At 43.5% G+C, this 13320-nt stretch overlaps 1 protein-coding gene across 1 annotated transcript in view; it reads left to right on the top strand.

The window, feature by feature from the left end:
• The first annotated feature begins 6745 nt into the window (after positions 1-6745).
• Positions 6746-13320, top strand: part of RBM33 (RNA binding motif protein 33) — a 111469-nt gene continuing 104894 nt past the window's right edge. The window contains exon 1 of the mRNA XM_010007056.1: positions 6746-6764. Within this exon, the coding sequence (XP_010005358.1) occupies positions 6746-6764 (19 nt within the window). The remainder of the gene's footprint in view (positions 6765-13320) is intronic.

Raw genomic sequence — 13320 nt, 5'->3', positions numbered from 1 at the left:
GTCCTTTTTTCTCCAAAAATTTTATTTGTCATCAAGAACCCTCACTCACAGAGAATGCCAAGCCAGAAGGCTCTCTCCATTCATTTACACATTAATACTCAACAGATGGTAAAGAAGAAGATATTACCAGACAAAGGAATAGTAATTTTCTTAGTTATATTCATTATTTTTCTTTTTTTCTCAATAAACTCTATGTCAACAGAAAGCTGATTGTAAGTGGTGTTTTACACCATCACACACTAGTATATAGCACACATTAGAGTGTTTTAATGTGGTCACAGCTGAGATAATGTGAAGGAAATGTGTGGCAACATCTTTTGCCTCTTTCATGAGCAACACCTGCCTACACACCCACAGGGAGCCCTGCCATTTGAGCTGGGCTGTGTCTGCCTCTGTGTTCAAGGTCCACAGAGCCCAGAGCTGAGCAGCACCTTGAGGCTGTGCTTCAGCAAAGGGTGCTGCTCCCCTGCCCTGGGCACACAGAGGTTCACCTCTTTCCCAGCAGCAAAGTTATCCATTGCAGCCTTATCACCTTTCTGATTGCTAGAGGTATGGGTGCTTTCTCTCACCCAAAGCCCACTGTGCAGAAGATGGATCCTGGAGTTGATATTTTAAACTTCCATTTTCCCTTCAAGTGCCACTTGGATTTATTATTTCTCTCTCCCATGTTGTTTCACATTAACTGTGCTCAGCTACAGGGAGTATGAGAAAATATTACCTTAGCTTGAGAATAGGTTTGCTCTCAAGTGACATCTTCCAATACTACTGATTTATACCCTTTTCCTGCATTGATCTGCTGGGAGCTTTCATCAGCTATATCTGACATAAACACTGTATCATTCTGTATTGCATTATACCCTAGAAATCCACTCAAATCCCTTTGCTCCTCAAATTAAAGTAATATGCATTACAGTGTCCTGATTTCCTTCTATTCTTGCATTTGCATTTTTGTATCATGCTCTAGATTACTCATGTATATTTTGGCATAAGCATCTCCCTGTTAATTTAAGAATATTGCCTTTAATCTTCATTATACCTTGAAGCACACAAAACCCTGGCCCCAAAGGACACATGGAGACATTTTGTTCCCACCGTGGCTGAATTTCTGTGGAAGTTATTTAAAGCAAATGTCAAGTTGTTCAGAAGCTCAAGGCTTTTTCCAGGGCAATCCTGTGGACAACCATGATGTGCTTCTGGTCTCACTGCTCTGCACAGTGTGTGAGGTTCATCTGCCACAAGGCAGGTCACCCTGCTTTTGGGAAGGGACTTCTCCTCCTGTCACAGTGGCATAGCCTGCAGCTCTGCAGCTAAAAGGTTTTAGTTGTGTGGCTGTGCTGGGGTGCCTGAGCTCCTCAGTAGTTTGACCACGGAGTTTGTTTGCCTGCAAGCAGCTTTTTGATGGCAGAAATAGAGCAGCAGCAATTCATTCCACTGTTCCTATTCATTTTGAGCATCTTCTGACCACCAGAATGACCCACTATTGTATTTCTTGCAAAACATGATGCTACAAGAGTACATCTAATAAAATATCTCATAGTTTGGTGGTTTGGGAGGGGTTAGGATTTTTTGTTTACTTCCCAGATTTGTTCTGTGGTACAACTCCATGTAGGTCCAACATTTGCCCTAATTAGATAATCATGGTTATACTGGAAATGTATTCAGTCAGCCAGAGCCCTGAGTTCAGTAAGGCCACATGACATATATGAGAGGCCAGGATTTTCCTTGAAAGAGGAGCTTCAGACTTTTCTGAGATAGTATATAGGTATGTTGCTCCATTTCACAGCCAGTCTAGATAACCTGGCATATGCTTTATTCTAGACTTTCCTGGATTTGTACCTAGATTGTGACCTGGATTATTTCATGGGTTAGGAAAAGACATCCCTAATTTAGGGACAAGTGAGTCTTTCCATAGATGGGAGGGAAAAGAGAAGACCCAGGCTTTATCCCAGTTAAGGCTGAGACCATCATTTTCTAAGTTCCTCTATTACTGTCTATTCTTATTTTCAACCATGTACCATAAGATATCTGAAATCTGTCTTAAAGATCCAAGCACCACAGACTCTGCAGGCAATCAGAGCACAAGATGCACAGAGATGCTAAAATTCCCTTTTGACCGGGCTCAGGATGGGTTCTCAAGAAACATCTTGAAAGCTGCAGTCCCTTTACAAAGAGCAGCAAGCAACCTGCAATGCCAAGGAAGATGCAGCAACATGTGACCCGTTGCAGTGAGCACATGGAGTGTGGCCTTTGGGTCCGATGTCAGAAAAAAGACCCTGAAATATCAACTGTTGTTTGCAAAGAAAGAGCTTTTGTATAGGGCAGAGTAGAAGCTGAAGATGGTTGAGCAAGAAAAACAGTCACCTGGACTCACCTGGAGTCATAGGGGAAATGTGTCTGCAGCTTCCATGCCAGAATGGGAAACCTCTTTCTCTACCAAATATTTAGGCAATGTTCTTATGAAGAGCTACTAATCAATCCAGTTTAGCTTCAATCACAGCCAGTAACGTGGAGGTCTCCTTAGAGGACAGTCCAACATCACTGATGTACCCACGTGGAGAGCATCTCCCAAAACTCCCAGTGAAATGCCCCTCACTGGCCTCTTCACATACAAAAGCAAAAGATGCCATCACTGCTAAAAGCAAACAATATTTGATGACTGACCCAAGCAGAAGTGACCCATCTCTGCTCATGTCCACTGGGTGAGGTACAAAAAGGACAGACAAAATGACAGAGGGCTGACAAAAACAGCTATGTTGTACCTATCAGAGCAAGGAAAATACCATTGCATACTCATTAAGATTTGTTCAAAAGTTCAGAAAATTCCCTCCAGTAATGTAACAGATGATAATTCAATTTATTTATGTTTTTAAGGCATGAAGACTAGTTTTAATTTCCCTCAACTGTACCTCTACTATTATTAATCTACTTATCTTCTAAAAAGATCACCTAAACTACACTTCTACAGGGAATGTGATCTTTGGCCATGTAGGGCTTTGCAATTATCCAGTTCTGAATGAACTTGTTGTTAAAACATTTTTTAAGTCTAATGAAAACATGAGATCAATTCCTCGCAGTGATAGTTGTCATTAAATCAATAGTGTGGGTAAGTCCATTACACTGATATTTGACACGAGCTGCTGAAGGTCTGCTAACAATGAAACCATGCTGAAGTGTGTCCTCTGCTGAGCATATTTCATACCAGATAAAAATCTGTTAAGTCTACAGTAACTGAAACTTTTCTTCTTTAACCAAAATAAACAGATATTTGAAATGTTGCTGGAACTCACACTAAGACCACCATGATCACACAGGTTTTGGAGCTGGTCTTTTTCTCACACCTTTATCACAGCTGTGCTCTCAAATCTGTTAGGAAAGCTGCTTTTTTTAAAAAAAAAAAAAAAATTAATTTAATTTAATTTTAAATTATTTTTCTGTATGGCTTACAAAGCACTGGAAGAGATTTTGTAATGAAGTTTTGCTAAGCATGGAGGACTTGATCCTACTCCCTCTGAAAGCAACAGCACAGACACTGACTTCAGTGGAAGTCGGACTGTTCCTCAAGTGCCTGGGAAAGGGAAGGTCTTCCCAAGGAGGAAAAGCATCTCTGCATCACAGTGGAGCAGCTTGCAGGAGCAAGAAACACAACCAGACCCATTTCCCATTGGAGAAGTGAGGTTTCTTGGTATTAGCCTCTTTATTGCAAAAGACTGAAGCCCAGGAAAGAGCCATTCAGCTTGACTTCTCCTACCATTTATAAACCTAACACTTTCACAGTAGTTGCATGTAACATTTGCTCACAGGTAAAGGAGCTGTGACCACACGAGTGTAAAGGAAAATGACGGTCAGTGGCAGACACTGAGAATTTTCTGGCAGAAAAGGCCACTTCAAAGTGAAAATCCAGACTAATTTATTTGAAAAATGTTACAGATTTCCTATGGAGTGGGCAGGGGAGCAATGAAACCCTTCATCAAATTTTGGTCCTCAGAAACGGCATTTTTTCACAAATTAACTAATGAATAGGGGGGAAAAAAATAAAAAAAATAATCTGCTGAGATATTCCCTGAGACTTTGGCTTCTGTAATTCCTGCAGCAGAGAATCCCAACCAGAATGGAGGGACGATCCAGGCAGCACGGCGTCCTGCCCTGCCCTGTGCTCTGGCTCCCACTAACGGCAGCAAGGGAAAGCTCTGTCATTCCATGGAGCAGAAAGAGCAGAGAAACACTCTGCCAAACGTTCTTCACCCCATTTGTAGTGTTCGTTTTTTAAAGATCTAAAAATACAGTTACCAGCTAGATTTTCCAGAATAGTTTTCATACTCAGAATATGGGTTTAACAGAAAATAATCTGAATATTATTCTCACTGGATGGGTTTTATCTCACCTCCAGACATTGCAGCATCAACTTCTAGAGCTACATGCTTGTTACAGTGTGGAGAGTGAGATCCAGGGTGTGATTCCCATTGAATATCTGACCTATTTCAGGCATGGGATGAATCACAATCTCAATTTTGGTGCTGACTTCTGCCTTGCCTGTACACAGAGCTGGCGCAAGTGGTTCAGACAAATGGTGGCGATTGTCCTGGTGTGACTGCAGGAAGATGCCATGCAAAAAAAACCTAACCAAACCCTTGTGTTCAGGAAGGATGATCGTGGTCGAAACGAGGACATTATGTAGGACTCCCCTTTGCGGAGTCTGAATGAGGGGATCAATGCCATGGGATGAAGGTTCAACCTTCAGCTTGAACCTTGGAGCTTCAACCCCCATCATGCAGGGTCTTCAGATATTGGGCAAGTCTTTGCTCCAATTCTGTTACAAGGGGGGAAAGTCCAAAAATCCCAGGTGAGAACTGGTAAATGTGAAAGGAGATGGACAAATATGTTTGTTTTACATTTCAGAGCTGAGCCGGACAAAGATTATCAAAACAGTGGAGCAATTTTCTGTTGGTATCGTGGCAGAGATATCTCCCTGCAATCAGACACAGAGACCAGGTGCAGCCTGTCCTTGGGTCCCAATTCTAAATCTCAGATACATTTTTATAAGGCCTCTGACTCAGGAATAAACATGAGAGGATTATAGCTAATCAGATAAGTATGTCTTCATTTAACTGTAACATCAGAAATTAAGCTTGCAGTATGTTCTTAAGAGATAGAGTCTTCAATCTAATTCAAAGATTTTTTTGGAAGATTTTTTTTTCTTTTTAATTAAATTGTGTTGATTCTATTTGACATTTGATTTCAGAAGAACCTTCAGTGTTTCTCCTTCACTGTCTGCCTCGAACCCACATGTAGTTTGTCACAGCCAAAAGGTTGTCCTGCTTCTCCTGAAGGCTTCTGGATTTTAGCTTCTCTGTGGGTCATACAGACCAGCCTAGGTACAGATCAGCCACTTAAACATTTCCCACTGAAGAGCTGGCTTTCTATATAGCACAGCAGGGTGCTATGCAGGCAGCACAGGATGCATGTGGCACATACATATGTGCAGGGAATGTAAACCTGCTGACACGAGGCAGGCTGCCCTCATAGAGAGGAGCAAGATACACTGGGATGAGCAACACACCAAATACTCTGCAAGTACCAGGGAAGAAGCTTGGTCCAGCTCATGCCCCTGCACTGGTCTGTGGTGGGGCCAGACCAGCATCCAAAGGCTGCAGCCAGAAGTGGAAGGTGGAAGCAAAGTAATACAGCTCCTTTCCAGCAGCCTGTCCATGTTGCAACATATTTTATATTTCATCTCCATGGATAAAGTCTCAGCCTTAGGTCTTAGCCCAGGTCAGTCCTCTGGTTTGGTGCCGCATATGACTGCAGCACATAGCAGTGATGGTAGCACTGTGGTGGAGATGGGAAGGGCAGAGCTTCCCCTCTTGATGGCAATGCTCCTTGCAGAACCACAGTGGTGGCCTTTGGGGACATCTTCATGTTCAAAACCAAATGCATAACTGCAGAGCCCAAGAAAGATCTCACAGAGATACTCCATGCTTTAAAACAGTGTATAACCTCTTTGGAGAAGGGATCTGATGTACCAAACCATACAGGAGCTAAAAAAAGGATGCTGTGCTATACAGAAGTGATTAAACAAATATATTAAGGCTTTCAGGGCCTCAGAAGTCAGAAAATGCCTGCCATCATCTCGGACAGAGCCCTGTGTCCATTGAATTCCCCTCTCACTTATTGCTGAAACTGGAAGCTGCCCAGTGAATGAGGCAGGAAATTTGAGGAGGAGAAAGGAGACAAGGTGAAGGCAGCTGAATAGTGTCCTGGGGAACTGGCTGCTATCTGTGTCCCTGCTCAAGAGTTTCTCTGAGATGCTGCCAAGTCATCCAAACCATACATCGAAAGCTCTGTCTGGATAATTGTGTGGGGTTTTGTTTTTTGAATGCATAAATTAATGCCCCAAGTTCTGATTCACAAAACTGTTGAGCACTCGTTGCTGTGTAAGGAAACAAGGGCACTGTCCTTCCAGCTCAAAAAGTGCTACAGAACATGAAGTGTTCAGAAAAATCAGGTCATTAGGCATGCAAATTGGGTCATCAAAATTAGTGGATCTTTTTGACATTAATCTCTCTAGACTTCTTCCTGGGAAAACAGGGAGATCCCATACCCTACAGGAGAGTTGTGAACTAAATTAATTTAATGTTTGTTTCCCCACCAGCTCCCGCTCCATCTGATGCTGATGCTATTTGCATGTCAGGCAGGCTTTTCCCATCTCTTCCTCGCTCACTGCAGTCACTGAGGACACTGTCGAGGCATGGATCACTGCCATACTGGTATGGAGCACCCTCAGCCCCGGACAGACATGGAATGGGAGCCCTGCCCTGGCCCCTACAGCCACACCAGGCACCTCTGGTGCTGATGGGTCCATCTGGGCTGTTGAGCACTATGATTTCCAGCTTCCAGATTCTCAAATGTGGCTCTATTTGAGCATTGTTTCACATGTCCAGAGCACTGTGAAGGCCAGGATGAACTGTCCCCTGCCCAGCTTTGGGGCAGTGCTCCACTACAGAGAGCAAAACCAGCAAAAGCAACATCTGAACACGCTTTCTTCTCAAGGAGGTTCTGCTCCCTTTCCATTTAGACAAGCCCAAGTCTATTATCCCTAAAGTAAAACACTAAAACAACTACCGCAGATGTTTAAAGTAAGCGTTTCTCAGAACAAAGAGCTTATTCAGCTTGAAAAGACTTACTACTACCTATGGAGAACTACCAATGCCTCAGCTCCCTGCTTCTCCAGTCCCCGGCATCTGGGGGCCGTCTCAGTCACTGCTCAGCCTGTCGCCCCCAATCCTGTTGCCAGCGGAGGCAGCAGGGTGGGACCCCTCAAAACTGCTGTGCCTGCATCACCCACGGCTTTGTCAAGGGATTCGGGGAGAGGGGAACGGCTGCATCTGAAGCCACGGCGTTCATCAGGGAGGACTTATTTCAATATGTTGCTGAAACGATCCGATGTCAGGTTATCTGTCCCAGGGGGATGCGTGTTTCGTGTAGCTTGTTATGCCATCTGTTAAGAAATGCAGCCACTCGTCTCTCCGCTACATGACCACAGATGGGGAGTTGTTCCTCCTGTGTGCATTACTGTCAATATATGCCAAAGCCTTCTTAGCTAGAGCCAGGTGGAATCAGCACCACAACGAGCACGCCTGGGAAGAAGGGTGCTGCATGGGTCTTCCCAAGCACTTTGGCTCATGCCATGCAGATGAGCTCCAGGAACAAAGCCAGCCTACACCAGAGAAGTCAGGTCCCCAAAACCCCTCTAGCTTGCAGAGCACTGATGACTCCAGCAGCAAGGCTTAAGGAAGAGGTCTCAGGACTTTGTGAACCACAGCATGTGGCCCTGGTTGCAGATGTGACCCTCCTGTTGGGTGGCTGTGGAGGGTGCTTGCTTCAAACCACCAGCTGGAAACAGCACCATGAATCTCAGACACAGAAAGAAACCCCAAAGCCTCAACTGCTGCCTCCGTGGAGATGTTGCAGGTCTCAGTGAAGGCCTGGTGTGCATTTAACTAAACACCACGTCTCCAGTGCTCCAGACTGCCAAGGAAACTGTGCTCTGCTGACTGACTGACTGAGTCCTGCAGGAGAAAAAGCAAACATGAAGTGAGCAGCAAGTGCCCCAATGGCTATAAGCAGCTATTGACTTAAGCATCAATAACAGTCCTTTTTTTCAGGGGCGATTATCACACCTTTTAATATTGAGCTGACACTTTTCCAGCATGACTGAGTCTGTTCTTGAGCCTGAGCCTGAGGGTTGGAGGTTTTACATGGGAGTTTTACAAACTACAACTAGAAGTTTTATTGAAAAGTGGAAGTTTTAGAGAAAGGGGGCATTGGTTAGGAAGGAAAGTTTTACAGAAAGGGGATTTCATTAGGAAGGAAAATTTTACAGAAAGGGGATTGCAAAGCCAGCCCATCTGATCACCCTCCCCTCACTGGTCTCTTCGGTGCAGGTATTTCAGCCAAGCAGAAGAGGAGCTGGTGTCAGATTTATTTTCATTGGAAAGCAAATGGTCGCCCTGCTCTCATGGCACAGCTCCCATCACACTGGCAGCAGCACCAGGAGGTGTCTCCCAGTGGGAGCGGAACTGTTGTCCTCTGGGAACACCCAAGTTGGCAGCAAGAGCAGCAAAGTAGCTCCCTGGGGTTGATGGAGAACTTCTGAGGCTGATGGCCATGCCAGAAACTCTGCATGAAAACTGAAGAAAAAAACCCACTACTTTTTCCACCCGTGTTAAAAAGATCTTCCCCCCTAACCCTGCTCTCAGCTGAGGGTGCTGCTCAGACCTTCTGCAAAAACTGGCTTTCAAAGCTCAGACCTGGGATGCTGCCTTGGGAGCATTTTGTGGTACCAGCAGATGTTGGTGGAGGTCCTGCTCCCCATGACAGCTCCAGATGGGCTCCATGGACCAGCAGAGGAGGGTGAGGTGGCCTCAGCTACAGGGGGACCAGGTGGCAGCTCCAGAAACTCTTGGGGACAGTGGAGGACCTGGAGGTGCCACTGAGAGGTTCTGAGGCTCCAAATGACCAACACTTGCCCATTCTGGATTCTTATAACCAACTGCAACTTTTGACTGATGTCTAGTTCTTGCAGCAAGAAGGCAGATGATCCACACAAAGAGGTACTTGGTGCTCAGTGTGGACTTTGTGCTTCTTCCTCCTGTCTCACAGTGCAGGATTGGGACTTTCTTTACCAAATGATGTAACCAAATAAAAAAGTTAAGATTCTTCAATATAATGCTGTGACGAATAGAAAGGATATCTTAAATTAAAGGTATCTACTCTACTTCTGCCATAATTTACTTCTTCCATAATTTATGTTTGCACATGCCCATGGGAAAAAAAACCAACACAATAATAAAAACCAAAAACAAACACCACAACTCATAAAACAATTTTCAAATAATCAGATATCTTATATGATGCATATGTTTTTGAGGCATGTAAAACCCTGTATATAGAGCCACCTCCAGCAGAGCTCTGCCTGCCACGAGCTCTCAGCACACATTTATTTTGAGTGCCCACATATCGCACCTGCATCTCCAATGGCATGACAAGGAGACAGCTGGCAGAATTCCCCAGCCTGGGGATGCTTCATGCTTCAGCCATGGACCAAGTTCACCAGCACTTATGTGGAGCCCCACATAGTCGAAATTTTCCTCCATGTCTCTTAGAACTGGGAGGCTGCCAGTGCTACATCTGCCTCTACAAGTCCTGTAACACATATTTGGACTCCAAAAAATAAGGCCCCAGGAAACAAAGGATTAGGCATAACTCAGAAAAAAAAAAAAAAAAAAAAAGATGTCTTTGTGTTTTAATACCCACATTCATATCTCAGCCTCTGTCAAGCTTTTCACACAGTGCTTTGGGTGGGGGGCAGCCAAGAGTCATGGCACCTTGGAGGGAGCTGCCAGTTGAGGGAGCATGTCCTTTGATGCCAGGAAGGGCAGCAACAACACAGACCTTCAAAAGGGGGAACACTTGGTCCTTTCTGCACCTATATAATTCCCCAGATGGACACCCACTGGGATTGCCAGATTTAAAAGCCAAATACATGAGATGCAGCAGTTGCAGCAGCTGGAGAAAGCTGTGAGGGACTATTTTCCCATCATGTCACTGGAAAAGAGGAAATTAGAAATGGAAGAGAAGATGGACTAGAAACAGGGGGAAACGGAGAGGAGAGGAGAGGAGAGGAGAGGAGAGGAGAGGAGAGGAGAGGAGAGGAGAGGAGAGGGAAAGGAAAGGAAAGGAAAGGAAAGGAAAGGAAAGGAAAGGAAAGGAAAGGAAAGGAAAGGAAAGGAAAGGAAAGGAAAGGAAAGGAAAGGAAAGGAAAGGAAAAACGAAGAAAAGAAAAAGAAGAATAAAAACTGCAGGGAGACCGGGGTAGAAAGGATCCCACTCTCAGTTCTGAGAATTAGTAACGTTGGAGAAAAACAACAATTCTACTCTTAGAAAATAATGCAAAAACCCAAACAAAACCCCCTAAATGGACAAAAATTCTGGCACAAATAAAAACTCATGATCTCCTCAATTTTTTTAGGCAAATGACCAGCAACATGGCAACTTTTGTGCCTCGATCCTTAGGAAACAGCACTCCCCCTGACTCCTGTCAAGAAGGACAAGGGATTAGTTCAGGCATCAAGGAGCCAACATAGTTAAACACTGCTGCTGGCAGATACAATCCAGTTTATGACTGAGGTTGTAAAAATACGCATGAAAGCAAATTCATAAGAAAGATACTCTAATGAAGATGTATAGAAGGGCTGTAATGCCATGTAGCCTCTTGATAGCTAAGGCCCTGATCCTGCAAATTAAGCTAAGCAGAAAGTTAATCAGATGCATAAGCGTTAGCAACATCAGTGGTTTGGCTTTTTTTTTTCCTTCCCCAAATGAGCTAAATTCAAAAAGCCTTGGTTTAAATTACACAAAGATATTAGCAACATGGTTTCTTTATTAGAAGCAGTTTATTCATTCAGGGTGTACAGTAAGGAGCAACACGCCTGGCATGGTTAGTGATGCGTGAACCTGAAGGGGAAGAAATCCCTTTGCATTCCCTTCACAGTCAAGTTGCACAACAATTCAGGCTGCTGCCTCAGCAGCCAAATGGGCAATTTTCCAAGCCTAAAAGTCAGCAACGAACTGAAGTGTTGAGGCAGCTTTGTTCTCCCTTAAAGCTGACCAGATACTCTTGGAAAGCTCCCTTGGATCATTCTTCTTCCTCCCCATCTTCTCCCTGACAGCCTCTTTCACTAGGAGAGTACAACCATGATGTTGCATTTCCCAGACCTCTGCTCAGAAGCAAAGGGTGGAAACCTCATGTGGCTTCACAGGGTCAGTGGCCAAAACTGGCTTGTGGCAAAGCTATAAATGTCCTGGTAAGAAGGACCAAACTAGAGCAATGAAGCTGAGAGAAGGGGATCAGAAAAAACTCAGGCTCTCCAACAGCTCATCTCCTATCTCAAAGGTTTAGTTTAAAGCTGTAGCAAATGTGTGCCAGCAGTGGGCATGGCAGGGTAACCACCAGGAGCTGCCCTGTGCTTGTCTTCATTGCAGGAAATTAAATGCTTCCTCAAAGCAGCAAATCCTGTTTACAATTTGCACACCTCAAAGATGTCAATAAAATCATCTCTTCTGTAGAATGCAGGATGTTTTGCTCAATGTGAGATAAAAATTGCCAAATGCTGAGCAGGCAAAGAAGACTGAGAAGTCCTCTCTGTGAGTAGAGCACCTCCAGGGTTGGTAGCAACATAACACAATCAAGGCTGGGAGGTCATGAGACCTTGTCCTCTCAGCACACCCATCTTGGTAAGATTTGTCATGTCAGTCAGTCCAACGGCAGCTGTTTCTTACAACAAAGCACCCAAGCAGCATCCATCAGGCACCCTTGTGAGATACTGGTGTGTGGGTGACCAGACCCTGAAATGTAGGCAATGTTGAGACGGGATGATAAAGCTACACCATAACATACAGCAATGCTGTATAAAGAAGAAAACTGTGTAAAGCTTTGTAAAAAGAAATTACTTTATTCAGGAAGAAATAGAACACTGAGAGGCAAAAAGAGTAAGGAAAAAAGAAAAAATGAACAAATAATTCTGCTTTTTCATATCGTTTTAAAAGGGGCTTAACTGAAAATTTCTAAACATATTTTTAGTTAATTTCCAATTTTTGCTCAAAATATACTCTCTTCATTTTTTACTGGCTCTGAAAAGATTATTTTTTCATGCAAACATTCCAGTAATTGCCTTGACTAGTATTGCCTATTTAACAAGTATTTTCATCCCACACTATGGTTGTACTTAGCACTTTCATAGCCATTCTGTGCTAAATAGCCACAAGGCATTTAGAAACTTGAATGTCTATGAATATTTTGTTGTGAATAATCTGAAATTTCTGGGAACCTCCCCAAATTTAATGGTCACTTGTGGTCATTCATGACTTCAGTTTTGCAGCAGGAGCAAAAGATCTAACCTTGTCCTCAAACCTTGGTTCCATATCAAGTAAAAAGGAAGATGGCAATGACAAGAGTAAAACAGTACTATTATGCATCAAGGTATAATTTCTAGTCCTCCAGGCACAAAAGTCTGGAAAATATTTTAAATACATATAACTGTTCTTGCTCCCTTTTTCAGTCTTGGCTCTGCATACCCCTTACTGGTCATTCTTGGAGATAAATATTGTGCCAGATGGACTTTTGTTCTGACCTGGTACACAACTTCTTACACGGTTGCAGGATCAAGACGTAGGTTTTCTAAATTTCTCAGGGTTGGAAGGGGTTCACAGGGAAAAATAGAAAAGAAAAAGAAATGCCATCAATCTAGCAATGTTTGTAAATGTTACCATGCTTCCCTGCACCATATATATAATAACCATTAGCATATATAATAACCAGACAGGTATTAAACAGCTACAGAGTGGCAAGAGGAAAAGCAAATGGAAAAGGGGAAAGAAAAATCCTTAATAACTCTTGTTATTTCCTACAAAGCAAAAAGAGATGAAAGGAGTATTAAATCATCTTAAGAAGCAGAAAAAATGCTAAGAATTATTAGAAAAACAAAACGCTGTTTCACTTAAAATCTGCAAAAGAAAATTCATGGTTTTTAAAAAAAATTATTTTAACTTAATTAAAAATGAATTAAGTTAATTCAGTTCATTCATGAGGTAACCTCTTCATTTCAGTCTAACCCCTCCACATCAGAGTGCCGGATGAAGGGGACAAGAAGGGAAAAGAAGAGGGGGCTTCCTGGAGTGCTTTGTGCTGAGGCTATTTTGGGTTGCATAGCAGCTGGTGGGCAACTGTGGGCAGCATCTCTGAGCTATAGCAACGCTTGGGGT

Source organism: Chaetura pelagica, unplaced genomic scaffold (assembly GCF_000747805.2).
Source record: "Chaetura pelagica isolate M959 unplaced genomic scaffold, ChaPel_1.0 scaffold17, whole genome shotgun sequence".
NCBI lineage: Eukaryota > Metazoa > Chordata > Aves > Apodiformes > Apodidae > Chaetura > Chaetura pelagica.
The sequence above is the reverse complement of the archived record's forward strand: the minus strand, read 5'-3'. Positions and strand labels throughout refer to the sequence as shown.